Genomic DNA, 26,311 nt, shown 5'->3' on the forward strand with positions numbered 1-26,311 from the left:
TCGGATGCGTCAGCGCGAGCTCTTCCCTCGGATTTCACGGACCCACGGGTGTCGGTGCCCGTGACCTTGACCCGGTAGCCTGCTCTGCACACTGCTTGGATGAGGGGTGAGCTGGTGGAGAAATGCTAAAAGAGCTTTCCGGGTCAGGGGGCATTACAGATGAAGATGAAATTTGGATGCTTGTCTGAAATTGTTTGACAGTGATGACAGTAACGGGTTAAAGAAATATTCAAATTTTTATAGCAACCTTTTATTATTGCATATTTGAGGCATCATCTGTTGTGTGTAAAAGCACTTAAAAACAAACTCTCAGAAATCTTAATATATTCTCATCCTGAAATAATTTAAGAAATTAGAAAAATATTTTTACATTTATGAATAAAATTTGTGAATAAAAAAAAAATCCCAATAGAAAATCTCTAATACAAAAAACAAACAAACAAAGAATATATATGTATATATATCAAAAGTGCTGTTTTCAAGAAGATGTAACAGAATTTTAAAGCATCATATATTAGAATACCAACAAAGGCTTATTTGGCATGTGACATGTGCTCTCAGTATGTAAAACACTAACCTTCACTGTGTTTTTTGTGGAAGGTATGGCGTTGCTGCATTGTCTTCACAGACCTGTTACTGTGGGAACCAGCTCAGTGGTTTGGTGTTTAGAGAGTGTTTCAAGACATCTCCCAGTGAAGGAACAAAGGACGTGAAAGGAGGAAGTGAAAGACAAAGGTGAGGTAGCAGATTGCTTTCTTTTGCTTTTGATGTCTAACTATAGCTGCCGCTTCTCTTCTCATTTAAACTTCTGTTGTCGTGTCATCACTAAAGTACATTTTAAAAGCTTAAAGCAAGAAGCTTTTTGTCCTGGATAACTTCTTTTCTCTTCCAGTACCTTGAACTTACCTCTTGGAAAAGCACAAGATGGAAGCATGGCGCTCTACAGAACTGAAGGGCCATTTTTGCACAACATTAGTGTATTTACTTCTCCAGCAAGACTGGAGGCTGGGAAGACTTTTGTCATTGAAGTGAAAGGAAACCTCGCTGGACGTTCCAATCAGCCGCCAGGTCAGCTGCTGCAGTGTTTTATAACAATGAAGTTCTTTGAAATGCAACTCTTCACCCCCCGTGCTTTAATTAAGTTATTCCCTGATTTGAAAAGGTTTGTTTCAACTAGGAGAATGCATTAATTATTAGTTTACACTGTCAGGTATTATTTGCGTATCTGTATCTGAAATTGTTTTAATTTAATTTACTTTTATCCTACTGTGTATTTTCTGTGGTCTCACATAATGTAGAACTTGTAGTTTTGGCTTCTATAAATTGGACTTTTATTATTATATCATATTATTTCTTGATATAAATTATTGCAAGTAATATTATTCATGTTTTCACACAGGCAGACGGGCTCTGTAAACTCAGTATTTAAAATGTTTTTTTCAGTCTTTTTTCCATTCTTTATTTTTTAATTTAGATTTAAATGTTTCCTTAAAAATAATTATACTTATCAAAATGTATTTCAACAGAAACTGAACAAGCAGCATCAAACATAAGACACATTTTTGCTGTTACAGTTGTATGGTGTGAAGTCATTACAAGTATCTAGTATGTGTTCAATTTTTGATATATATTGTACATTTAAACTTAATATAATTTGAAGAATTTTAATGAAAATTACTTACAATGTATTGCAAATAAATAGGTTTTTAAATTATTTTGATTGTTTTTCTTTTGTTGAGAAACCGAAATTTTCTATATAGTTGCTAGACAATGCTTTATTCAGAAAGTTAATGGACTGCACTGATGCTTGTTAATGAGTTTAAGTATGTTGGAATATATGCTAATAACCTCTGAATATTTGTGTATTATTTCCACGATTTGTAGAATTTTAAGCACTTTATATCAAAGCTCTTTTTTTTATCCTTTACATGATTATTTGTGTGATTTCCAGGCATCCTGGGTCTTAGCAGCCAGGCCCTGACCTATGTCACTGTGGAGTCTCTGGGGATGACCCTAAAGGTCAACGTGACGGATGATGGCTCCTTTACTGTGTCATCCGATTGGATTTTGAATGTTGCAGGCAAATACGAAATAAGTAAGTTCACCAGAGAAAATTTAATGTGTTTGCTGGTGATTTTTTCATCAGTTAATTAATCAAGAAAGGGATCACGTATGAGTAATCCTGTCTGCTCTCTTTGTATTTTTTGTCTTCTGTTTTCTTTTTAGACATCACCGTTTCCAACCCTCTCTCCACACTCTCCTCCACCCTCCACTTGTACATTTTGCCACCCTTTCCAGGGAACCTAACAGTGTCTTTGCTCCACGGCCCCCTGAATGTTCCCTCCTGCATCCCCACGGTTCACTTGGACTCTGACGGTGTGACTGAGGGTGTGGCTGCATATCGGGCCGATCCTGTCAGTGATGGATTAGCAGCTGAGTTCTGCTGGTGCTTTACTCACAGGGAAGAAGAAACAGCTTCCCTTTCACAGCCACACTGTCTGAACAGCACAGTGGTAAGTCACACAACAATAACTTATAAATGAGTCTAAATTAATTAACTTGTCAGGTTTGGCTTTAAAAGGAAATAGCTATTTGGGGATTTATAATGGGAAATTGATTTATGTGTTTATTATGTTAAGCTCATATATGCAGTTTGGCCTGTTTGTGATTTTCCAGCAAGAAAATATTAATATAAAAATATTATATATCTAAAATATATATAAGAACGATGTTTTGCTCACTTGAATTGTCAGCTTTTCAAAGAATTTTATCAGCTGTGAATGTTAGCTTTAAAAAAAAAAAGAAAAACGAAACAACCAAAAAATATAAAATAACTGAACATTCAACATATATGATAAATAATTTTAGATGTTTTTGCCCTGTTTTTCATGTATTTTATGTATTTTTTTAATGTATTTTTAAAAAACCTTTTCTTTAGATTAATACTCATCTGGTGAATCCAGTAACTCTTTTTTTAAACCAATTGCATCTAGAGTTTTTCCAAAAGAATCATAACATATAAATAATAAACTAAAAATCTTGGAAAAAACGCAACAAAGAAAAAAGCTCTTAAGGAGAGTTTTATTCAGGTTTTATTACTCGCTTCCTGGTTATTTAGGAGTCACAGCTCAGTATGTTGAATGTGCAAAATGTGCATAATCCTCAAAATTACTGATTAGCATAACTACGTATTTGTGAGTCATTACACAACTCTTCTACGGTGACAGGGAAAAGAGCATAAGCAAACCTTGATGTGCTCATTAAAGCTCATCAAAGCTCCTCAGAGCTTAGTTTGTTCATTCAGAGCCACTGGTGTGTTCAAACTGAGATAAAGTAGAAGGTTAAGTGTTCAAACATTATTTAAGCAGTAGCCAACACCATAAATCTGCTGGGTCTGCAGAAGGACTGAAAAAAAATGCTGTAACGCTAGTGAGCCAGAATGGCATACATACTTCTGATGCCGGACTGTCAGCTTTGCAAATAAGAATTCATGGAATTCCTCTTCTTGTTGAAGGAACGCAGTTTTCTGTAGGTGACCTGATTTTTTAATCTCCATCATCTGAAATATCCCTCATCCTTCAATGTACTGTCATGTTTTTTAATCTGAAAACTTAACGCTTCTCATCATTTTCAGAAGTGGACCTTCGAATCAGATGGAGTTCACGCAGTGTCAGTGAATGCATCATGCCTCTATGGGTGGAAGCAGAAGACAACACATGTTGTGAGTTCTCAGCTTTCAGTCATTAAAAAATGCAACGGTTTTGTATGAATTATGCTAGTATTAATAAATTAAAGGTGCAAACAACTAAAACATTTTATAGTTCTCTTTTTTTTAGAAAGGCTCAGTATGTTTAAAACAATAGCTGGGATTTTATATAACTGCGGGAAATAAGAGATACAAGATTTTAAAAGCATTTATGCTCATTGTGTTCTTTCTTCGATGAGAAGAAAAATCAAATATGAACGGAGATATCCTTTAATCTCACATTGGTGTGTGTCTTTGTGTGTGTGCTTTCTGCATGTGGTCGTGTGGTCTTGCAGGTGGTCTTATCTCCCGGCTGCTCTCACCTTAAAGGGATCTTGTGTGGGAATCATTTAACTTCAGGTGAGATTGTTTCTGTGAGAGCTGCTCACCACCATGAAACACCTGCTTGTCCTCAGCCTCACACTAAATGTAGCCCCCACCTATGAGAGCGACCATGGCAACATCACATATGCTTACAATCTCGTTTGTTGACACGGCGGTACCCTCACACGTCAAACCTTGATAACCTTCACACCTCCGCCCACTCCAGCTGCAATTTGCACTCAATCGCCACTGCTGTAGGACAGCATCACCTCACAGCATCGATCCTCTCCACCGCCATCATTCATCAGTGGTGTCTCGAGGCCTACTAGGAGTTCATGCATCCATACATTCAGAAGTCATCCATGGGAGGTCATGCCAGGCCAGGATTAGGTTTAGAAAAGCATTAGGTTTTATTTTAGAGGTGCACCGGGGTCAAACGTGGCTGCCTCGCTGCTGGTGAGCTCATCACTGCTGTACAGGAAATGCAGCTACATGACAGGAGCACAGGAAGTGGTCACGGTTTAGCTTTTCAACCACACTAGGACGGTTGCATTTGAGCGTCAGGCTGAGAATCAAGTGTTTTACTTGAGGTGTGAGAGCGTGTACAAAGAACAGGTAGCTGTCACCACAAGTGAGACTAAATCTAAAACGGTAACCACCGAGGAGTCACAGCATTGATGGCAAATGTTTCTGTCTTTTTTTGTTGTTGTTGTTATCTTTAATTAGTGTCATTATCTTTGGTGTGATTTATCTGTAATGACCATGTGTGTCTCTTATCCTTAGCTGTGAGGATTTTTGCAGCAAGGCAAGCATATCCAACAAATACAGATATAATCTTCCAAGCTGTGACTGACGTACCAGATCCAGTGTTCGTCTGGCACTTTGGAGACTACACATCAGCCACAACTACCTCTAGGACCATCACTAGAAAATACCTAAAGCCTGGCAGGTAATAGCGAGGCATGTGCAACATTTTTAAAATAAAATAATTGGAGATTTTTTAAATAAGCCAGAGCTTAAAAAGTGTTCATCCACGGACAAGGTTACATACGTTTTGTTTTTCAAATCCTGACAGTTAAAAAAAAAGTCAACAAAACTGTCACAAGGGTAAAACATGTGAAGTTGGTTTACATGCATAAATTTTAACTTGTAATCTAACAGTCATAACAGAAACTGGCAAACAACTAGAATCACCCAGCCTCTGTTGGTTGGTCCTTCTCAAGTCTTCTAACGCTAAAAAAACGTTCTTCATCCCCACATTATTACGTGCACCAAGAAGGTTATGTTTTTGGTAGCATTTGTGTGTCATTATGTCTTTAAACACAATAGCTCAACAGCTTCTAAATAAAATATGATTAAATAAATCAAACACCATGTGAATTAAACTAACCCCTCTTAAATCCCACCTTTCCTCACCATAGGTATAATGTGTCTGTGATCATGTCACATGGTAAGATGGCCGTTACCTCTGACATGTTCCCGGTGGTAGTCCAGAGGACAGTGAAGCTCAACAGGCTGGTCCACCGGGCCTCGGTTTTGCAGAATCATACAGTGGTGTTCAGTTGCCGGGTAAATATGGGGACCGACATCAACTTCCTGTGGAGCTTTGGGGATGGAACAAGCCGGTCTGGACAGAGCACAGAACGGCACATCTTCCACAGGTGAGTCAGAGAGTTTAACAAGACTTTGGGCTTTCATTCTCCTTGTAAACTCAAATCGGACTTTAAGTTTAGATTAAGTTAGGATTAAGATTCTCTAATTTTGTATTTTCCTTTTACAAACTTGTTAGTATGTTTCACTATCTGTCTTTCAGATAAATATGAAAATCACATGTAGCCTAACACAAGTGTGCTTAATAAACATGTTTTTCCACCTCAGAACGGGAGAGTTCAGAGTGGACGTGACGGCGTCTAACCTGGTCAGCTCTGCTTCCCTGAGCAGCCACATCTTTGTTGTGGACCAGCCTTGTCAGCCTCCACCTGTCAAAAACATGGGGCCTCTTAAACTACAGGTAGCTCTTTGTCCAGACCTCACAAGTACGTCAGGCGGAGCATAGTTAATAAAAGACAATACAACCTTCTCTTTGCACCTAGGTACGAAGATATGAGGTTGTCCATCTGGGTGTGACGTACGAAACGGAAGTGGATTGTGATGTATCAAGAGGCCTGCGCTACTCCTGGACTTTATTCGACTCTGCAGGCCAGGCAGTGCCGCTGCCTCTCACAGACACACACAGGCAGATCCTCATAGTGCAAAGCCATCTCCTGGAGTATGACACTTATACGGCTACAGCCAGGGTGTGTAATAATAATACAATAATACAGAAGAACTATTTAACGGCCGGTCTCTCCATTTAAAGTCGTTATTTCTGTTGCTATACGATTATTCCAAATGATCGAGGCTTGTGTTTCTTCTGCAGGTTCAGGTCGTCGGCAGTGTGGTGTACAGTAACTACAGCGTAAAGGTTCAGGTGATGCCGAGCCCTCCTGTGGCTTTCATCCAGGGTGGCACCAACATCTTCCTTAACAACAGGAACACCATAGTAACCCTGGATGGGCAGGCATCTTATGACCCTGACTTCCCCACGAACCCACTCAGGTAGAAATTGAGCCCTGACACCTTTAATAGGCAACAAGCCAGAAGCTGTTGCCTCAATGAGGAAAAACGGATAAGAATGTTCACTTTCCTCTGGTTTTAAATGTTTATGGAAGTGGTCACGTTCCCATTCTCACCGCTAACTCTGCTGTAAGTTTAGTGTTCAGCTCAAGGTTTGCTGAGATTTTGCTTTTTAGGACCTCCTCCTGACTGAGGGTATCTTACTCACTATTTAACTCCTGGATCAAAATTCAGTTTGTCCTATAGCGTGAGACTTTTTCTCTGCCTTGAGCAGTTCATGATGGGTGTGTTCCTGTTGCTGCAGCTGCTCGCTTAGCTGCGCTCTCCAGATCCGCTCCTTCTGAAGCTGGTTAGTGAGCTGTGTCCACAGAAAGCTATTCTCTCTCGTCTCTGTGTTGCAGTTTGGGTGCCTAGAGTCTCATTTGTTTTTCGGCTGCACGTCTGGCCCACATAACATTTGCCAGTAGCATATCTGAGCTGTAACTGCCAAAAGTCGCCAACATTGGGCTCAGTTATAACTAAATAAATGTCAAAAAATGCCAATAAATATGTAAATATTATATTTTGGTGGATTTTCCTACATCTTAGTCATTTTTAGTTGTATTTGTTTCACCTTGAGAAATTTAATGTGTGTTTGGAAGTTAACAGAATTTCTGATTTTCTCTGTATAGCTACAGTTGGGCATGTAAACCAGTGAGCACCATCACCAGCTCCTGCTTCAACCAGCACATTCCCACTTCGTCGCCGGTGCTCAAATTTCCCGCCAGCTTCTTAAAAACCAACTTTGACCAGTTCCAGTTCACGCTCACTGTCCAAAGCGGAGAGCGTTCAGCTTCATCAGAGACCTTCCTCACTGTAACATCAAACCTCATCGGGTGTGACCTCTTCATAAAGTCTCAATTGAATCACATAACCGAACAGAATCAAATAGAAGTGTTTGATTAAAAGCAGCACTTTAATTCTTAAGTGACGTTTAACATGCGCCTAAATGCATCCGATCCAGGAAGCTGTCCGTTTACTGCCCTGAGTGTCGGGGAGACCGTGTGAACTGGGATCAGTCGTTCTCTGTCGGCACCGTGTGTGAAGACTGCCACATTCCTGCACGGCACATCCAGTACACCTGGAGTCTGTACCTGGTCAATGCTTCATCCAAGCCTTTCACAGAAGGTAAATTCAGTGCCACTTTGCAAGAAAATTCCCCCAAAAAGTTCCCCTAAAAATGGAAATTAAATTAAAAAAGTAAAATCTTGTGTTCTATTCTAGTCCCGTTTTGCTACACAGTAGATCTCAGCACCATGTCTGCCATCATGGAAAGTCCTGCCACCTCTACTCTACACCCTCCTGTTACAAATGTGTCACAGAACACCCAGACGACCCCTTATTCATCTTCTTCACCCGTTACCGTGGCTACCTTTGAAACCAGAAACGGTGATGTGGACCTGGCTGATAGTGGGGCATCAACAAACAGGAGTGGAGACACATCAGACAAAGCTGGTGTGTTATTAGCTGTATAAACAAATATATATACATGACTTGGAGCGTACCACTCTGTCACTAAATGTGACTTCTTTCCTCACCCCGCAGGTTTGCCAGAGTCTAGTCCACGTGTTCTCTACAATGATGGTGTCTTATATTCCGACTACTTGATCCAAGGGGACATTAGCAGTGAAACTTCAGTGGAGTCTGACTCCTCTGCTGACTGGGACTTTTCTTTTCGTGTTCTGGAGAGTAGCAATGCGGGTGGTCGACTAGGTGAGAAAATCTAAAATCGCCATATAAGCTCAGTCTATTTAAGTTATATATAATTTGATGCTGTTAGCACAATTTAAACTGATTAAATTACAATAAAAATACAGTTTATGAAAGAGTTTTACCAACCTGGAACCAACGTGAAGAAAGTTCCCATCATAAATAAATAACTTTTTCCACATATAAAGAATATTTTTCAGTTATATGGGGCAATATTATGTTGCTTGACTGTTATCATTATTGCACTAAAGCTGGTTCTGTTACAGATCCAGATTATGGTGCTCCCTTTCCAAACGCAGAGGAAGGCGACCCAGGGATGTCAGCAGGAAGACCCAGAGGTACAGTTCATATCTACAATCACTGTTTATTTCTTATCTGAGATGGTTTTTACTGGTACTCACTCACGATCGTTCCCAGGTGAAGATGGTGAGAGCTTCAGTGCAGGAGACGTCTCGATGTTTGATATGGGATTACACAAAGATGAAGGGAGTAATCTAGTGGATTCTAAGCCTTTTGTGGCAATTCAGGCACCGACTTTGCTCGACTTACCTCGAAATCCTCTGAACAGAGGCCTCTTTGAGTCCTTTACTTACACAGGTACATTATGCAGAAAAATTCCTGCTTCTGTGCCACTGTGTCAGCATTTAGCCATCTTTTTTTCCCTTTTAAAAATCTCTACAGGAATCTCCTGTTCTTTTCTCAAGATCAAGCCCTTCAGTCTGAGGCCCAGGAGCAGATACATGTTGGAGGTCACTGCCAGTAAGTTTGGGATGGCTACATATAGACTAGCCCAGGCGAGAGTTATTAGAGATTTATAAAACAGGATAATGGGACAAAAGGCCAAACTCACAGACATATATTATTTTTTACATTTACTGCAGTACTTTAACTTGAACATTAAAATGCCCACATTGCCTTTAAAGTCAGTCTCCGTCTGTTAATGATCCTCTCGATTGTTGTCTGATGAATTGAGAATCTCAGAGCAGGCGTCTGGGCCGGACTCAGCTGTTCTTACAGACCAATCCTGTTCCAGAGGGCTTGGCGTGCCAGGTGCAGCCTGTCAGAGGACTCGAGTTACACACACACTTCAGCATTTTCTGCACCTCAGGGAAGGAGGTATTTTCTGTCGCATGCTTTTAACACTCTTCCTGCTTTGATTAAAGATTTTCAAAGTGCATTTTTATTACAAGACATTGCCACTCAGTGCTTGAAGTTCGGAGTTGTCTGCCGATGATTGAAGTAAACCTCTTCAGGGCTCTCCTTGACTCCATAATTTTACTAATTGATCACCCCAAATTTTTTGACCTTGGTCCTGGCATGCCAGTCTTCACAGAAATGTGTGTGTGTGTGTGTGTGTGTGTGTGTGTGTGTGTGTGTGTGTGTGGTGTGTGTGTGTGTGTGTGTGTGCATGTGTGTGTGTGTGCCAAAGGACTTAGTGTATGAGTACAGCTTCAGTGTAGGAGACCGACTCCCCAGGACACTGTACCAGGGGAGAGACTTCCAATATTACTTCAGCCTTCCTTCAGGTGACCCCAGGGATGACTATAAAGGTAAACACACAAAGACACACTGTTGCTTAAGGAGCATTAACAGAATTATTATTTTTTCTAATATTTCCTTATTTTTTTATTGCTCTTATTACTGTTGTTGCCGCAGTAACTATTTACACAGAAATAAGAAGCAGCACGTATGGGTCAGCCACCAAACCCTGTCCTGTCACAGTACAAGTCCAACCAAGCTTCCTCACGGACACCTCATCTTCCTCTTCCCATCATGATCCTGATCTTGAGCTGTAAGAACCCCCATGTGATCATATTATGATGATATGATATGCAGATGTCTCGTGCTGTCTACTTAAGAGGGCCTGCTGGTGATTTAAATAGCACTGAGCTTGAGCGCACTCAGGGATTTTATGCTGTCAGCCAAAAAGCTGCTGTTAAGAACGACTGTGTGTGTTAAACTACAAAGCATCAATCTGAGCAAGTCAACAATAATATAGATTCTATAGAACATGCAAATCCTTACTTTCACCATCTCCAGGTCGGAGTCCGGTCTGAGGAACCTGTCGGCTTTGGTGCAGCTTGGGAACAGCGTGGAGATTCGTAACTACATCAGCCTCCTCACCAGCATCCTGAACAGACTCAGCCTGGAAACAGAGGCCAACACACATGCACAGAGGCACATGCGCACTGTGCTCATTCGCACCTTGTGTGAGCTTGAGAGCAGCGATCAGGTAAACACACTGACAGCACGAGTGATAAAACACAACAATGTTCTTTTTCTGTTTTACAGCCCCGGCTCTCTGGGAGGAAGAGCGGTAGCATTAAAATCGAGTTTTGATCAAAGAAAAGAAAAATCAAGCATCTCACGTGGCTCTGAGGGGAAAGAGAAGGAAAGAGAAGAGAGCAAAAGACAACTAATCAATGCTCGTTTAAGCCTCTGAATGCAATACTGGTGTATAAACAGGTGGAGGTGAATGAAGAAGACACACCCAGTGCATAATGGGATGCCCCCAGCAGTCCTAGTGTACTGCAGCATAACTAAGAGAGGGTTCAGGGTCACCTGATCCAGTCCTAACTATAAGCTTTATCAAAAAGGAAAGTGTTTTTATGAATGAGGCATGTTGTATAAAGTGCTTGGAGTGGAAGTAGAAAAGTGCTGTATAAGAACCAGTCCATTTACTGTTAATCATTCAGTTATGTTTCCATTCTAGGAGTCAATGACAGACAATATTTGCATTCTGAACGACCTGCTACGAGTTACAAGTCAGGTGAGTGGTTGGACTCACAAAACCAAACTGGGAGCAGGGTTGTAGATGCTAGATTGTTTCTAATACTTCCTTTATTCCTTTTAGGTGACACTAGCAAGTGCCAAACGAGTAACAGCTCACATTCAGATGATGTCCGAGCAGTTTTCTGCATCTAGCGCTTATCGCCACTACATTATAAACCAGAAGGTGCTCAATACAGCGCTCACCCTGCTTTCACACAGCCTTCAGGTGGTGACTACTTGCACCTTCACACCTGACATTACACAAGAAGACTCAACTGCTGATGGAAACCTAAGAAATGATGAAAACACTCCAAACAGCACTGCAGTGAACTCATCCACCAGTGGCCACATCAAACAAGGACGTTCACCTCCAGCAAAGCAAGCGGTGATGCTCGTAGCTGATATTCTGCAGGCTGCATCAGAGCTCATGCTGGTGAGACAAAACACATTCAAAACTATTTCTCCACAGTTTTAGTTTTTTAATGAAATTCATCCTCCTTTTCTTGTTTTCCAGAAGTACATTTTGTTTCATGAGACCAAGGAGCACAGAGTTAGCAGCAGCCTCATTAATTTGTATGCTGCATCCCAAAACAACACCTCCACAGTCATAAACAGTGGCTCAGTCAGGGTCTACATGCCTGCTTCTTTCATCCAGATTCTGTTTCTCCAGCATGGACCGTGTGTCCTCACTGTGCTCACCGAGCTTGCTCACAGTCCTTACACCTGGGCCAATCCTACACAGGTGAGACCTGCTCAGTAGTTGCACATACAGTGATTTAACATCTATACCATCAGTGAGACTTTTAACTCTAACCCCTTTATCGGTTTTGTTTGTTTAACATAAACTGTGAATGATGCATTTTCTACCAGTTATTTCATGGTTCAGCTTAACAGGGTTAAAGGTGAGACATCTCTCTTACTTATTCTTTGGATTTCCAGGTGAGTGGACCAGTGGTTGACCTAAGTCTTTACAAGTGCAACACGAGGAGAAGGATCCACGTTTCCTCCCTCATTCAACCATTCAACACCGAGCTTCGTCACACACAAAGAAACGTGAGCTGCTGATCGTCCTTTTCTTTTGTTTGTGGAAAATGAGAGGTTCTTCATAATAAGATTTTGTTAAAAGAAATTCTTAAAACGTGCAGTGTTGTATCTTTACTCCAACAACACGAGACTAAATTTCTGCTGCAGAAAAGCTCCTCGTGGGAGTTCACCCTCCTGCGCAGCCGGGTCAACTACCACAGCTTCAACATTACCCAGGAACACTTGCTGCAGTCCATCCAGTTCACTCTACTCTTCAGACCCACGACCAAAAAGGCGTTTCCCCTCATGGTGCTCTTCAGGTATTATTACAGCACCGTGTTATACTCATACTCAGATAATAACAGAATAATTTGAATGAGTTTTGACTGAAAGGTGAGACTATGGCACATATCTAACCGTGAGTGTCCGCTGTATCAGGATGTTTGAAAAGCCGACTCCTAGAATGCACCATCTGCGCAAGATTTACAGGTGGGAGAGCAACACCTCACGCATCACTCTGCCCTCATCCTACCTCAGCGGTAAGACCATTTTCTGTTTCTGTTTCTGACTCTTCTGCCCTCCTGGTCTTTCCTTCTGGTAAATTCTCTGTCCTTTTACAAAGTATTTTTAAGACTGATCATCTATTTGTGGAGTGAAAAATCTACCCAGAATCTCAGTTAAACTTAATAGAAATCAATTGATTCATGTATGTTTTAGCTGAGTAGTATGAGTCAGTCAAGTCATCTTTCAAACATGTACGTGCTTTGAGTAAGTTCGCTGGGAAATATTGTAACAAATTCCCAAAACTTCCAGCTGCAGGTGTTGGTCACTTGGCACTGCTTAATGCTGATTTTGGTAAAGCACCCAGAGCCAATCACCTGACTGAAGAGATAAGCTACAGTCTGACAGTGGACAGCAGTCTGTGTTTGTCCTGGGACGGCCAGCAGGGGGCTTGGACACATCAGGGCTGCAGGACACAGCTAGCAGACACAGATTCAGCTGTCAGCTGCAGGTAAAGCATGTGAGTGTGTCTGTGTGTGAGAATATAAGAAAACAAACAAACACTAGAGGACAAATCTGCATGCAGAGGTGATTAACATGCTTCTTTATATTTGCTGAATCCTAGCTGCCACCGTTTGAGACCGCTGACCGTGAAGCAGCAGCAGATCCAGAGCATCCACAGCACAGCAGATGTGAACCCGTTCCTAAGGTGACCAACCGAGACCTGGAAAATAACAAAAAACACTGATCTGCACCATATTTTTACACGCATTTTACCAAAAAAAAAGGGGGGGGGGGGGGGGGAGAAACAGTAGGATTTTTTTGCTCATCAGGTTTGAAACGTAATAAAATGAAACAGGATTGCTAGATTTTTTTTCTTTTATTTGTATTTTCAAATATATCAACCTCTTGACCTGTTGAAGCTAAGTTTCTTTTGCAAACAAAATGTAGATGAAAAATAGAAATATAACATTAGTGTTGATATTTAACGCATCCTCTAAGGCATTTCTCTCCTTCTCTTTGCTTCTCTGAAACCTCAGCGCATCCACTGATCTGACAGTGCTGGGCATGCTGTTGCTGTTCGTGTGCCTGTACGTCGCGGGGTTGGCGGCGTGTAAAAGAGCTGATGTTGTTGCAACGCAAAGTCAAAGGGTTCACTACCTGTCTGACAACTCTGCATCTGATCCGTATCTCTACGCAGTTACAACCCACACGGGTCTCAGCTCTGCAGCCCGTATGAGTGCAAAGGCAGGGCTGTTTTTGGTTTCTTTCAAACTTATCAGCTCCTTTGGTATTTAGCTGTTCTCAAAATATGCTCCTCCTGGATCCTTATGGCCACTGTATTTGTGTATTTCATTTTTTGTTGTCTTTCTTCCCATTTTCCCATTGTTTTCCACATACTATTGCCTGCATCGAGAGCAGGTAAAGCAGATAAACTGTAACACTCCTCATTCCGCAGCACCTGATGCCGTTTGACATGCTTTATTAAATTATCTGAATATTTTTCGTACACTAATTCAGAACATGTTATAGATTAGTGTAAGAGAATCAATCACATAAAAAACGTTTTGCTTCCCAGACTAATGTTTTGTTTTGTTTTTTAATCTTTATATATTGACCAGGTGTACATATCACTGTATGGTGAAGATGGGTTCTCACAGACAAAAGAATTACAAGTCCCAGGATGCACTCTGTTCAGGAGGAACTCTAAAGACATCTTCATACTTAGGTAAAATCCTCAGTGATTTAGAAACAAGTTTTTTTTCTTTGTGTTTGTGTTCAATATGTAAGAAAAGGGGAGATAAATCAGTGTAATGTTTCATTATCTCATTACCACGTGCTATAATCTCTGTGTCTTTGCTCCCCCACAGTGCAGCAGAAAGCCTGGGCCCAGTGTGGGGGGTTCACATCTGGCATGACAACTCTGGACCTTCCCCTGATTGGTACCTTACACAGGTGGAGGTATCTGAGGTAATAAAAAAATACTATAACAAGAACTGTTTGTGAACACACCTTTTCATTGATGAGTGGACTTTTAAGGCGGTTTGACTTGTTATTCAGGTGCTCAGAGGGCACGTGGTGGGATGCTCTTGGCTGTTTGCTGCCCAGTGTTGGCTGGCTGCGAACAAAGGCGATGGCCGAGTGGAGAGGATGCTGCGTGTTTGCACTCAGGGGATAAACTTTGCTCAGGTACAACACTCATGTTCACATAAAAACTATTTTCGGCATCGTCACAGTGAGTTAATCTACACTAGACATAAAACTTAATGTAATATTTGCTGCTGTGTCACCCCAGGTCTCCCTCTGTGTAATTGCAGATGCTGCGTCTCAAGCTTAATGACTACTTGGCTGATTTCCATACGTGGGTATCCGTGTACAGCTGCCCCTCTCCCAGTTCCTTCACGCATACTCAAAGACTAAGTGTGTGTCTGCTGCTGCTGTTGGGGTACGCATGTGTTGGTGCAGTAATCGTCGCACAAACGGATGATCAGGTAGGCCCTCAAAGTTGAAGATTTGGTGAGCAAGAGCTCTGAAATGCCTTACCTACAGCTCAATGATGCATCTACTTATTCTGTATTTGCAGCCGCTGTTTGCGTTGGGTTTTGTCGATGTGTCCGCTGGTGCTGTAACAAATGGGCTTGTAAGCGTGGTAGCTGTGCTGCCTGTAGCAACAGCGGTGTCTTTCCTGTTTCGACTGCGTGCGGTACAGCCGACGGGGTCACGAGTCCATCGTGTAAAATGCAGAAAGACTGAAAAGGAATATTCTGAAGGTAAATTGGTTTTCTGTGGACCTCTTTTTGAATTTTGTTGTGTCCTTTCTTGAATTGTTCATTATCCTTTTATTTTATCATCTCCTCACAGACCCCCTCTCACTAAGCGACAGCACGTTTGACCGCCGTCTCTCCTGGAGCAGCCTCCAGCAGTGGGATGAATCCTGGATGCAGAAATACCAGGTTACACCTCAGAATAGTTTCTGTATTCCCTTCCTTTCCATTTCTCCTCATTGTCATTCTCACAGCTTCTAACATCACTGCCTGACCTTTCTTTTTCTGCTGTAGGACACAGACCTGTCGGTTTCATACAGTAATGCTGATGAAGCACCCCACAAAAAACAGTCTGAATTCCTTCCTGACAGCAGCAGGTTTCATGAAACCCAAAGAGCTTGTTTGTCCGGGGCAAAAGATGAAGGTTCACCAGACTCTTCCTCTGAGAGAGGAAGCTATTATGATGCCACCGACAAACTGAGAGAAAGACCAACATGTCAGCGGCGTGTCTGTTTGGCCTGGACTCTGTGTCTGCTGTTGTCCCTCTCCTGCCTGGTGCTCTCTGCAGTGCTGGGAATGAGGTAGTGAAAGTAATGTTCATTGTGATGTCTGCTGTTTTATCTGTTATAATATTGTATCACGGGTGTCAGTGTCACGCTGTTGAAGCCTCTCTGTGCGTTTTGATGTGTTAGGTTTAACAGTGGCAAGGTTCTGCTTTGGGTCCATTCTCTTTTCATCTCCCTGATGTCTTGCATCTTCATCATTCAGCCAGCTTTGGTAACATAATATGTGCTTTTTATAATCAGCTACACAACTAAATAATGGCACAAACCTTAAATAAAAATATCATCTTGATGTTTTTCTTTTACAGATACTTGCAGTGGCCTTGGCTGTTTCCTGTTGGCACAGAAAAACATCAGACTTTCATACTTTTTTCAGACTGAGGGAATTCAATATTGAGGCTATGAAACTTTGGAGCCACAGAGGCATTAATGGAGCTGAAGAGCAGCTTACTGAGTCTGCTTTTCCCTACAAACGACGCTCACACCTTAAAAAGGTAATAATCAGACGCTCGTAGAGTTTAATGTTGTTCTGTTTTTTTCCTTCTGCAATGTGAACTCGGTTATTTATCGTTTACAGCTGCTCCGAGCTCGACGGCGAGCTCGGTACCTGGGTCTTGTACGGCCACCGACTCTGGCAGAGCTGAGGAAAACTCATAGGAGGAAAAGAAGAGAGGCTGTTATTCATAAAACCCTGAGGTGTGCTTTTGTGAATGCATGCGCACCCCTCTATATTTGATGTAAGACTTTTAAGTGCTTTTCCTTCTCATGCAGGGATTTGTCTCTCAGTGTCGCCATGCTTTCCCTGATGATGTGTATAACCTATGACAGCTCATTCAGGGAACATTACCAGCTCAACAGAGCTGTCAGAAGACACTTTGTGAGGTAGCACCTGCGCACTCTTGCTGTATATCTCACTGACATTCACACTTACTTCTAAAGCAGAGAAAAATCAGATGTTATCTTTTATTAGGAACCGTGATCATTCATTTATGTTGATACAAAAGCATACGGAGTGGTGGAACTGGTCACAGACAGGTCTGATAGAGTCACTGTACGAGCACACATCAGCCAAAACAGAGGTAAGCTATGACTTTCAGCTCCAAAGGGACTTAAAACTCCAGGTTGGTGAAGAAACCTCTCTTTGATCCTTCAAAATTAAGATTAGTCATAAAGTCAAACCAAAGCGCCACATCTTGACATTCTGATGTCATTCAGCAGCCACATATTGTGATTGGAGAGCCAATCCTGCAGAAGATTGAAATATCTGACACTTCTCCAACTGAGGTTTGTGACCAAAGATGAACTGATAGAAGGATAGATTCATATTTTCTTACATTAAGGAATGTGTGACTTCCTGCACTTATAAGTACTCACAATTAGTTAAGAAAAATGCTGTACTGTACATTTGTTAAACTTGTAATGGCACTGTAAAATCTGGATTTCTAGATTCTGTCTCTGTACTTTAGTTGTGTTTCTTGCCTCACAATTTCCAGGTACCTGTTATGACTTCAACAATGCTATGCGGTCGCCTTAGTTGTTACTCAGGACCAAGCGCTACAGTTGGCTTAGGGCCACACAAAGTGAGAGATCCACGATGGAAACTGTTGATTAACTCACCTTTTTTTTGCTTCCAAATAATGATCAGTTCTCCTCCTCTCCTGCAGGTCTGATTCTGCATCAAAACTGAAACTTCTGCGTTCAGCTGGCTGGTTGGACGGACGGACGGTGGCCCTGAAGGTTCAATTCACCTTGTATAGCCCCGCACCGAACTTGTTCACCAGTGTGACGCTGCTTGCTGAGCGCAGCCCCACCGGTGTCCTGCTGCCCTCTGTGGAAGTCCATTCAGTCAGAGTACATCACACTCCTACTGCCTGGGACTATGCTGTTATGGTCTGCAAGGTAAAACACTACACTAACTTTTAGACTGAGTCTTAAAAGATGCTACAGATTAAAGTTTACAACACATTTGAATACATTTTTTTTCTCCTTCCTCCCCTCTGACCAGCTTCTCTTCCTCTTCTTGTCTCTCATACAAATCTCATGCCAAGTGTCCAGTATGGGACAGCAAGGGCTGATTGGATACTGGACAACACCTTGCAGCTGGGTGGAAGTAAGTCTGCCCGAGACAAAATAATCATTCCAGCATAAATATTTGTAAGACTTTAGAAAGCAGGCGCACACACCACCTCTCAGTCAGACGCACACTAATCCAAACAAGATCACGACAACCTCACTGGAAGGATAAAGTAACCTGTGGCTGTTTGTCTAACAACCCTGACAAGCAAAACACACAGAAATATTATCTGAAGGTCAAATTATCCATGAAGCACAGTGAACGCCGCTTTCTCCCTCTTTCTGTCTTTTGCAGGTCGGTGTGCCCACAGCGACACTTGTGCACTATGTGTGTCACATTTATCACTCCGCTGTTATCATGAGCGTTGCAGAGCTGCTGGAGAGAAACAACCACAGAGGCCGTGTGGACGTTCGCCTCCTGGCTTCCTGGGAACAAGTGAGAGAAATTTACAGCACCTTCTCTTGGAAAATAAAGAATAAACCCTGTGAGGCGATCATTATGAGCGGCTTGTTTGCACTGTAGTTAGAGTACATTTTAAGAATGCAGAGATATGTTTGCCTCTACAGTATCTCCGTACTCTGCGTGGCATCATGCTCTTCCTTCTCACCATCAAGTGTGTGGCTGTGCTGAGGGTGAACAGGACCTTTGCCACCCCTGCTAAACTCCTTTCCCGCTTATTCTCAAGTCTTTTATGGCCAATGGTAAACACTTTATAACTCTCCTTAGGAAAGGTCTTCACTCCAAGCACTGTAATAGTACTTGCTGCAAAATAAAGCAGTTGACATTTATTGCACCTACATTGGTGATATTTGATATATTTTGTATTTTATGCAAAGTGTTCTTGCCAAAATGACTAGAAATTGTTGCATCTTCTCTTGTGCTAGATTTCAGGTGTGATCCTGCTGATGGCATCGTCCTGCTTGTGTCATCTGCTGCACATTCAAAGCTCCTGGGCAGTCAGCCCTATTCACGTCCTCCTTAGGACTCTGCCCTGCGTCCTCTACCGGGAACTCAGAGCCACCAGCAATAACAGAGGCCTCCTCCACTCTGACTGCGATGTATTTACCTGTGGAGTTCTGTATCTGTCTGCTGTGGTGTGGACAGCAGTGGTACATGTTTCCCATATTATTACTTTTTGTTTATGTGGTTGGTTGTTTTGTTTTGTTTTGTGTGTGTGTGTGTGTGTGGGGGGGGGGGGGGGGGGCTTGTAAAACTTGTTGTCAAAAGGTTGATTTCTGTGATAGACAGCAACCCTATCTGAGATCACCTCATTGTTCTATAAGAATCGTGTCTTTCTCGTAGGTGATTGGTGTGATGTCCTCACTGGTTAGAAGTGCCAGAAGATCTCACAGCAGGAGGAATTTGATCACCATTGCAGAACTGGCAAACTACATCAGACTGAGGGTCTCTGAGCTGACTACTGGGCAACATGAAGAAGCACAAATTGATAACCATACAGAGGGGAGGGTAAGTAACAGTTTCAAAAAAGAAGAAAAAATGCAGAACAGTTAGCTTGCTTTATGTAGGTAGATATAGCTTGAATTTAAAAACACTCCGATTGTGGTCAGTAGCTCTTGTTTTGTTCCTAGAAATGTGCCAGTTGAGTAAATTATTTTGATTCCTTCCAATATAGAAATAGACTTTTCCCTTTTTTCAGGCCTACTATCTCGAGGAGTGTGAAAGTTTAGTGGACGAACTGTTGTTCAGACTCAATGCCCTCTCTGACAGCCTGCACCTCAAAGCCCATCGCTACAGGAAGGAGAGTCCTGTCATCTCCCCCACACCAGAGCCCTCCAACATGGACTCACAGGTGAATCCGTCTATATATGTGCCATACAAATAAACTTTGATTGTTTAAAGACACACAAAAAAATACATTTAAGGAGTAAAATCAACATATTTGAAACTCTGTGTGATTCTATTAGGGCTCAGCAAGGTCACAGATAATCATGAATGGCACACATTCAGATGACCAATGTTTGTTAAATCTGGGAGGAACCCCAACTATGTCTCACCTGTTCAGGTAACAGAAATAGAAAAGGCTCCACCCAGTTTGTAGGTATTATTTTTTAAGCAGGTACTAAAGGTGAATAACGTAATCATGTGACTAACTATAACACTTATAGGTCCCAGGCTAACAAGGACATCCTGCAGCAGAGGGGTCAGACTGGATGTAACCCCTCCTCCAACTTTGTTGTGGCATCTGATGATAGTTTAAAGGGCAAAAAATGCCCAGAGTCAGCAGGCAAAAGTCAGACCGCCTACACAACTTCACCACCAGAGGTTGTGGTGAAAGTTCTGGTCCATGAAGACCCTGGGAGAGCAGTCCCAGATAAACACTAGAGTCCTCATGGAGATAGCAAATCATGAATTCATTGTTCACTCTTATATTTGTTAATTGTTGTAAAGGCATGTGGAATAGGACAGCACGATATATGCATAACAAACCTTCTACTTCTTTTCTTCTTGGTATCGAGGTTGTGGGTAAAAGTCATGATTAAAATGTTTGAAGCAACAAATCTGCTGTTATTAATATCCATCCATCTTCATCCGCTTTATCCGGGGCCGGGTCGCGGGGGCAGCAGCCTAAGCAGAGAAGCCCAGACCTCCCTCTCCCCAGCCGCCTCCTCCAGCTTATCCGGGGAAACACCAAGGCGTTCCCAGGCCAGCCGAGAGATATAATCTCATATCTATAATCTATAATCTCTGTTATTAATATTTTTGTTTAATTTATCTACAAAAAGGTACATTTAACTTGTTATTTTTACCCAGTAGTAGCATAACTTTTTAAAAACTTGTTAGCACAAAAGTTTGTAACCCATCCATCCATCAATCTATTTGGAGACAGTGGCAGTGACAAAGCTTTTTACTGCACAGACTCTGGAAGTTTTTCACTCTGAGCCTGAGATCTGCAAACTCAGTGGTCTCTTTCTACAAACAGTTAAAAACTCATCTTTTTAGATTTGTGTTTGGTTAACTTTTCTTTTTTCTCTTTTTGATGTTTGTGATGTCTGTCTTGAAATGTGCTGTACGAATAAAAGTTTTGCTTTCTTACAAAAATACAGGAGGTTAAGCTGGAAGTGACAGAGCTTAACATGGTCAGATTTTCATTGGGAGTGACCAGAATTAACATGACTAGAAATGAGGGCATCAGAGGGACAGATCAGGTTAAGCAGTTTGGACAGCTTGGACATGCGCGGAGAAGGAACAGAGGCCAAAGGATTCTGAAGATAGAGGTGACAGGCAGGAGGAAAAGGGGAAGACCAAAGAGTAGTGCTGTTCAATACTCCAGATTTTGGTATCGATCCAATACCAAGTAAACACAGGGCCAGTATTGCCTATGTCGATAGCAATACAGATACTCTTAACCTATAAAAGCAGTGTATGCAGGAAAGAGCAGTGTGCCACAATTTATGTGATAAAGGAATATCAATTTGCAAATTCTTAACATATTTTAACGGCAAAATCCCAAACAACAAAACACACCTTTTAGCATTTTATGTATTTTGAAACTGTGTTTTTTGGAGACCTGGAATGGGGTTTTTAAATGTGTGTACAGACTGAATAAAATAGACAAGACAAGCAACACAAAAATGTTCAGACATTTTTCATAGTGCATCTTTAAGGTATATTTGTTCATTTCTAAAACAAAAACAAACCAACAATAACAATTCATTGGGTTACATACTGAACTCAGAGGACAGAAACAAAGTATCAATGCTGTTGACTTAATATCAGTCCAGTATAAATACCAGATTTCAGCAGTGTTGATATTTGGTATGGACATTTGGAACATTTATGGAAGGAGGGAAGGAGGCCATGCAGAGGGCTGGTGTGACAGGGGAGGGTGAGATGCATGGAGGTAGATTAACTGCTGTGGCATCCCATAAAGGGAACTGTCGAAAGAAAAAGAAGTGGAGTTGGAACAGTAAGATATGAAAATGACCCTTATGGGTTTCTGTTGTCTTCAACACAGGAAGCTGTAAACATGTAAAGACAGATCACCAGGCCATCTCTTCCTGTTTAATGAATAATTTCCTCCCTAAATCCTCTAAACATCAGGCTAAAAATAGTCCTGTGCAGTGACTATTTATTATTTGTGTACCATATATATTTAAGGTACTGTTAACACTCATTTAAAACATAAAAAATACTTTTAAAATTATGAAACTAAACAAACAAACGCTTTGAAAAACTTTGCCGTGAGCCAGAAAACAGTAAACAAAAGCATCCAATAGTATCTGTCAACGTTTCAGCCTCAGGAATTGAGTGGCGACGTGTGATTGGAGGACAGTCGATGATGGCGTCCAATCACGACGTGGCAAGTCAGACAAGTTCCAGTACAGGGGAGGAGGAGGGGGTGGTGAACTGTGTGCTTTCTGAAGGGCTAGTTTGTATGAAAGGTATGCTAAAGGTTGGTGGGGCCACACATCAGTATTGATCCGGGCGGCTGGTCTGTGCAGCCCGCAGTGTTTTTGATGACATTCATCAGCCTTTTTTATTAGCTAAGTTAATTAGCCGGCTACTCGTGATCGAGCAGCAACAACGGTTGACGCGGGGCCGTATCATCTGTGGACACAATGAAGAAGCTTGCTCTGCTGCTAATTGTGCTGCTTGGCGTTGCACATTTCGCGACTGTCAGCAGATGTGAAGAGGGTGAGTGTGGGCATTTGTACAACCCTGCAGCTGAACTATTTATTGAAGTAGGAAGGTCGTTTTATTGTGTTAAAATTAACGAGCTAATTAGTGTAGTTGTGTTAGCTTGCCAGCTAACAGGACCGCTAATGTCAACACACTTGAATAAATGCACTTTAGGGTCTTCACTGAATGCACGCAAGAAATGAATCCAGGCTGTGGTGGATCTGACACGGACTGAAATCAGTGTGTGCTCTGTTTGCTTGCTTATTTGGTGTTTAGATGTTGAAGCAAGCAAAGAGGAGACTGATGAAGAGGACAGTGACGATGAAGAGGATGATGAAGACGACGATACAGTGGTGAAAGAAGAGAACGGGGTGCTGGTGCTCACCGACAACAACTTCGACACCTTCATAGAGGGCAAAGACACGGTCTTGGTGGAGTTTTACGCTCCATGGTAAGTTGGATGTGCCAAACTACTGAAATCCTTATGAGTCTGAGTTAGTTGGAGAAACAGAAGAAGCTCTGATTGTTTTCAAACTGTAACCAATGAGCCATGCAAACTTTACAGCGTGCCTCTTCCTGTCTACATCCTGTTGCATTATCTGTGTCCCTTTGTTTTTGGTATACTTTAGGTGTGGTCACTGCAAGCAGTTTGCCCCAGAATATGAAAAAATTGCCCAGACGCTCAAGGAGAATGACCCTCCTATACCTGTAGCCAAAGTGGATGCGACAGTGGCCAGTGGTCTGGGGAGCAGGTTCGATGTGTCTGGGTATCCCACCATAAAGATCCTTAAAAACGGGGAGCCTGTGGACTATGACGGAGAGCGGACAGAGAAGGGTAAGAGTGGTTCATCCAGTCTGAGCATCATTTTGTTAAACAAATGAAGCACCGGCATGGCTAATTTTATCAGTTTCCTGCAGCCATTGTGGAGCGTGTTAAAGAGGTGGCTCAACCAGATTGGAAGCCTCCTCCTGAAGCCACACTGGTGCTGACCAAAGACAACTTTGATGACACTGTAAATAACGCAGACATCATCCTGGTGGAGTTCTACGCCCCATGGTGAGTCGGTTATGAAGTACTGGTTAGATGCCATAAACTGTAGATGGTCTCTGAGGGGGGGAAGTAATAAACTAATTATCACCTCCAGGTGTGGACACTGTAAGCGTCTGGCTCCAGAGTATGAGAAGGCGGCCAAGGAACTGAGCCAGCGCACTCCTCCCATCCCTCTGGCCAAGGTGGACGCCACAGTGGAAAGCGAGCTCGCCTCACGCTTCGGGGTCACCGGCTATCCTACTCTGAAGATCTTCAGGAAGGGCAAGGTGTTTGAATACAACGGACCCAGAGAAAAAAATGGTAGGTCACAAAATGTGTAGTATGTATACTGCGGTTTGGCACAGCATGTACATTTGGCTTCTTTTCATCCTCCAACAAAGCTGATCCATGTCTTCCACCTTCTCCATAGGGATTGTTGACTATATGAGTGAGCAGGCTGGGCCGCCCTCCAAGCAGGTACAGGCAGCGAAACAGATCCAGGAGCTCATCAAAGATGGCGATGATGCTGTCATAGTCGGAGTGTTTTCCAGCGAGCAGGATGCAGCCTATGACATCTACATTGAAGCTTGTAAGTAATGCCATAAAAATGGCGTACAGTTTTTTGTTTTTGTTTTTTTTTCCCCTCGCCTCTGGGTTTTGATATCACTCATCTTCAGTTCTCTGGAGTTCTTTGGGATTTGCATATGTATTAACTGTATTCACTGCTGTTTGACTTGCAGGTAACTCGCTAAGGGAGGACTTCATTTTCCGTCACTCCTTCAGTGCCGAAGTGGCCAAACTGCTCAAAGTTTCTCCCGGTCACGTCGTTATTGTCCAGCCTGAAAAATTCCGCTCCAAACACGAGCCATCGTCTCACACATTTTCAGTCAAGGTGGAGTCTTTTACTTCCAACAGATTGTTGTGACTGATTTGAATTTTGTTTCAGTGTGTATGAAACTCATCAGCATTGCAAATGGCTGTGCTTTCGTTCAGTCACCGTTGGTGCATAAATGCACTGCATCGCCTAGCAGCAGCTATCGTTTTGATTGTTGCACTACTCTGATCTGCAAATGTCAGCAGTGCTGCGTTGGGGGGGGAAAGCATTTGACATCAACATGTTCTTCTTCATAACACAGGACTCGACGGTGGTGTCTGACGTGCAAGAGTTCTTCAAAAAATATGTAATTCCTCTTGTGGGACACAGAAAACCAAGCAATGATGCTAAACGCTACACGAAAAGACCCCTGGTGGTTGTGTATTATGGCGTTGACTTCAGCTTTGACTACAGAAAAGGTGAGTAGGGTGGAGGAGTCATTTGCTTACACTTGCAACTACTGTGAATAGCAGCAACATTCATGCGGGAGGAGTTCTGTGCTGTAACACATATGCCTTGTCTCCTTTCACTCTCAGCTACACAGTTCTGGAGGGGCAAGGTGCTCGATGTAGCCAAAGACTTCCCAGAGTATACATTTGCTATCGCTGATGAGGAGGATTATGCGGAAGAGCTGAAGGGCCTGGGCCTGAGTGAGAGCGGAGAGGAAGTGAATGTGGGAATTCTGGCAGATGGAGGCAAAAAATATGCGATGGAGCCCGAGGAGTTTGACTCGGAAGTGCTGAGAGATTTTGTCGTGGCTTTTAAGAAAGGCAAGTGCTAAAAATCTGTGTGGGGTTTTTGCATGAAGGACTTAACTTGTTCATTTAGAGTTTGTATTGACAGATGTGTAAATTTCACTAAAACTCTAAATTTTGTCCACAGGAAAGCTTAAACCCATCATCAAGTCCCAGCCGGTGCCAAAGAACAACAAAGGACCTGTTAAGGTGGTTGTAGGAAAAACTTTTGACGATATCGTCATGGATACCCAGAAGGACGTCCTGATCGAGTTTTACGCCCCCTGGTGCGGCCACTGCAAGAAATTAGAGCCTGATTATTTGGCTCTGGGCAAAAAGTACAAGGGTGAGAAAAACCTGGTGATTGCCAAGATGGACGCCACAGCCAACGACGTACCCAACGACAGCTACAAAGTGGAAGGCTTCCCCACGATATATTTCGCCCCGAGCAACAAGAAGCAGAGCCCCATCAAATTCGAAGGTGGAGACAGAACAGTAGAAGGGTTCAGTAAGTTCTTGGAGGAGCACGCCACAAAGCTATCACAGAAGAGAGACGAACTTTGAACTTCCTCGGAGAAGTAGCAAAGAACTCTTACCGTGCTTGTGCAGAGTTTCAGAGGATGCTGACAAAACCTCTGGGAAGGTGAAGGGAATGCAGTAATTAAACAAAAATGGTGTTACTGATTTGCTGCGATGGTTTCTTTTCAATCATCCTTTTAGTTTGTGTTCATTCCAAGATTCAGGTTTCTTGTTTCTGAAAGCATGTAAGCACTGTTCAAGATTAATCCTTTTTAAATAAAACTGAAAATGCTGGCATATTTGCAGGCCAGCGCTGAGAAGTGGCTCTTTGTGTTTGTTTAATGGATACAAGTCATGCCAGAGAATGTGTTGCAAATATAG

General features: G+C 42.3%; 2 protein-coding genes across 2 annotated transcripts; both read left to right on the plus strand.

Annotated features, from left to right (window-relative positions):
* The first annotated feature begins 834 nt into the window (after window positions 1–834).
* Window positions 835–20,748, plus strand: LOC120741526 (polycystic kidney disease 1 like 1). Its single transcript, XM_040044507.1, is given in 53 exon segments — window positions 835–1,128; window positions 1,952–2,095; window positions 2,227–2,414; window positions 3,635–3,721; window positions 4,042–4,105; window positions 4,853–5,018; window positions 5,491–5,730; window positions 5,948–6,080; window positions 6,163–6,366; window positions 6,489–6,667; window positions 7,357–7,560; window positions 7,689–7,852; window positions 7,949–8,179; window positions 8,270–8,437; window positions 8,701–8,772; window positions 8,852–9,031; window positions 9,116–9,193; window positions 9,408–9,550; window positions 9,864–9,984; window positions 10,091–10,226; window positions 10,475–10,667; window positions 11,148–11,204; window positions 11,289–11,639; window positions 11,721–11,948; window positions 12,146–12,259; window positions 12,398–12,549; window positions 12,668–12,768; window positions 13,043–13,241; window positions 13,356–13,439; window positions 13,771–13,978; window positions 14,353–14,459; window positions 14,602–14,701; window positions 14,792–14,920; window positions 15,049–15,222; window positions 15,315–15,501; window positions 15,593–15,684; window positions 15,790–16,076; window positions 16,188–16,272; window positions 16,367–16,552; window positions 16,636–16,754; window positions 16,830–16,940; window positions 17,029–17,137; window positions 17,274–17,342; window positions 17,552–17,704; window positions 17,706–17,957; window positions 18,064–18,168; window positions 18,427–18,567; window positions 18,699–18,833; window positions 19,017–19,241; window positions 19,435–19,599; window positions 19,790–19,942; window positions 20,058–20,155; window positions 20,259–20,748. Coding segments are annotated over 53 exon segments (8,184 nt in total). The 5' UTR covers window positions 835–932; the 3' UTR covers window positions 20,476–20,748.
* Window positions 20,749–22,489: 1,741 nt separating this feature from the next.
* Window positions 22,490–26,247, plus strand: pdia4 (protein disulfide isomerase family A, member 4). The gene is made up of 10 exons (XM_040044118.1): window positions 22,490–22,788; window positions 23,050–23,224; window positions 23,403–23,608; window positions 23,692–23,830; window positions 23,919–24,124; window positions 24,234–24,392; window positions 24,544–24,695; window positions 24,940–25,096; window positions 25,214–25,447; window positions 25,560–26,247. Exons 1-10 carry the CDS (start codon window positions 22,713–22,715, stop codon window positions 25,973–25,975), a joined length of 1,920 nt encoding a protein of 639 aa, XP_039900052.1. The 5' UTR covers window positions 22,490–22,712; the 3' UTR covers window positions 25,976–26,247.
* The last annotated feature ends 64 nt before the right edge of the window (window positions 26,248–26,311 follow it).

The sequence above is a fragment of the Simochromis diagramma genome, unplaced genomic scaffold, assembly GCF_900408965.1.
Source record: "Simochromis diagramma unplaced genomic scaffold, fSimDia1.1 OVJJ01000602.1, whole genome shotgun sequence".
Taxonomy (NCBI): domain Eukaryota; kingdom Metazoa; phylum Chordata; class Actinopteri; order Cichliformes; family Cichlidae; genus Simochromis; species Simochromis diagramma.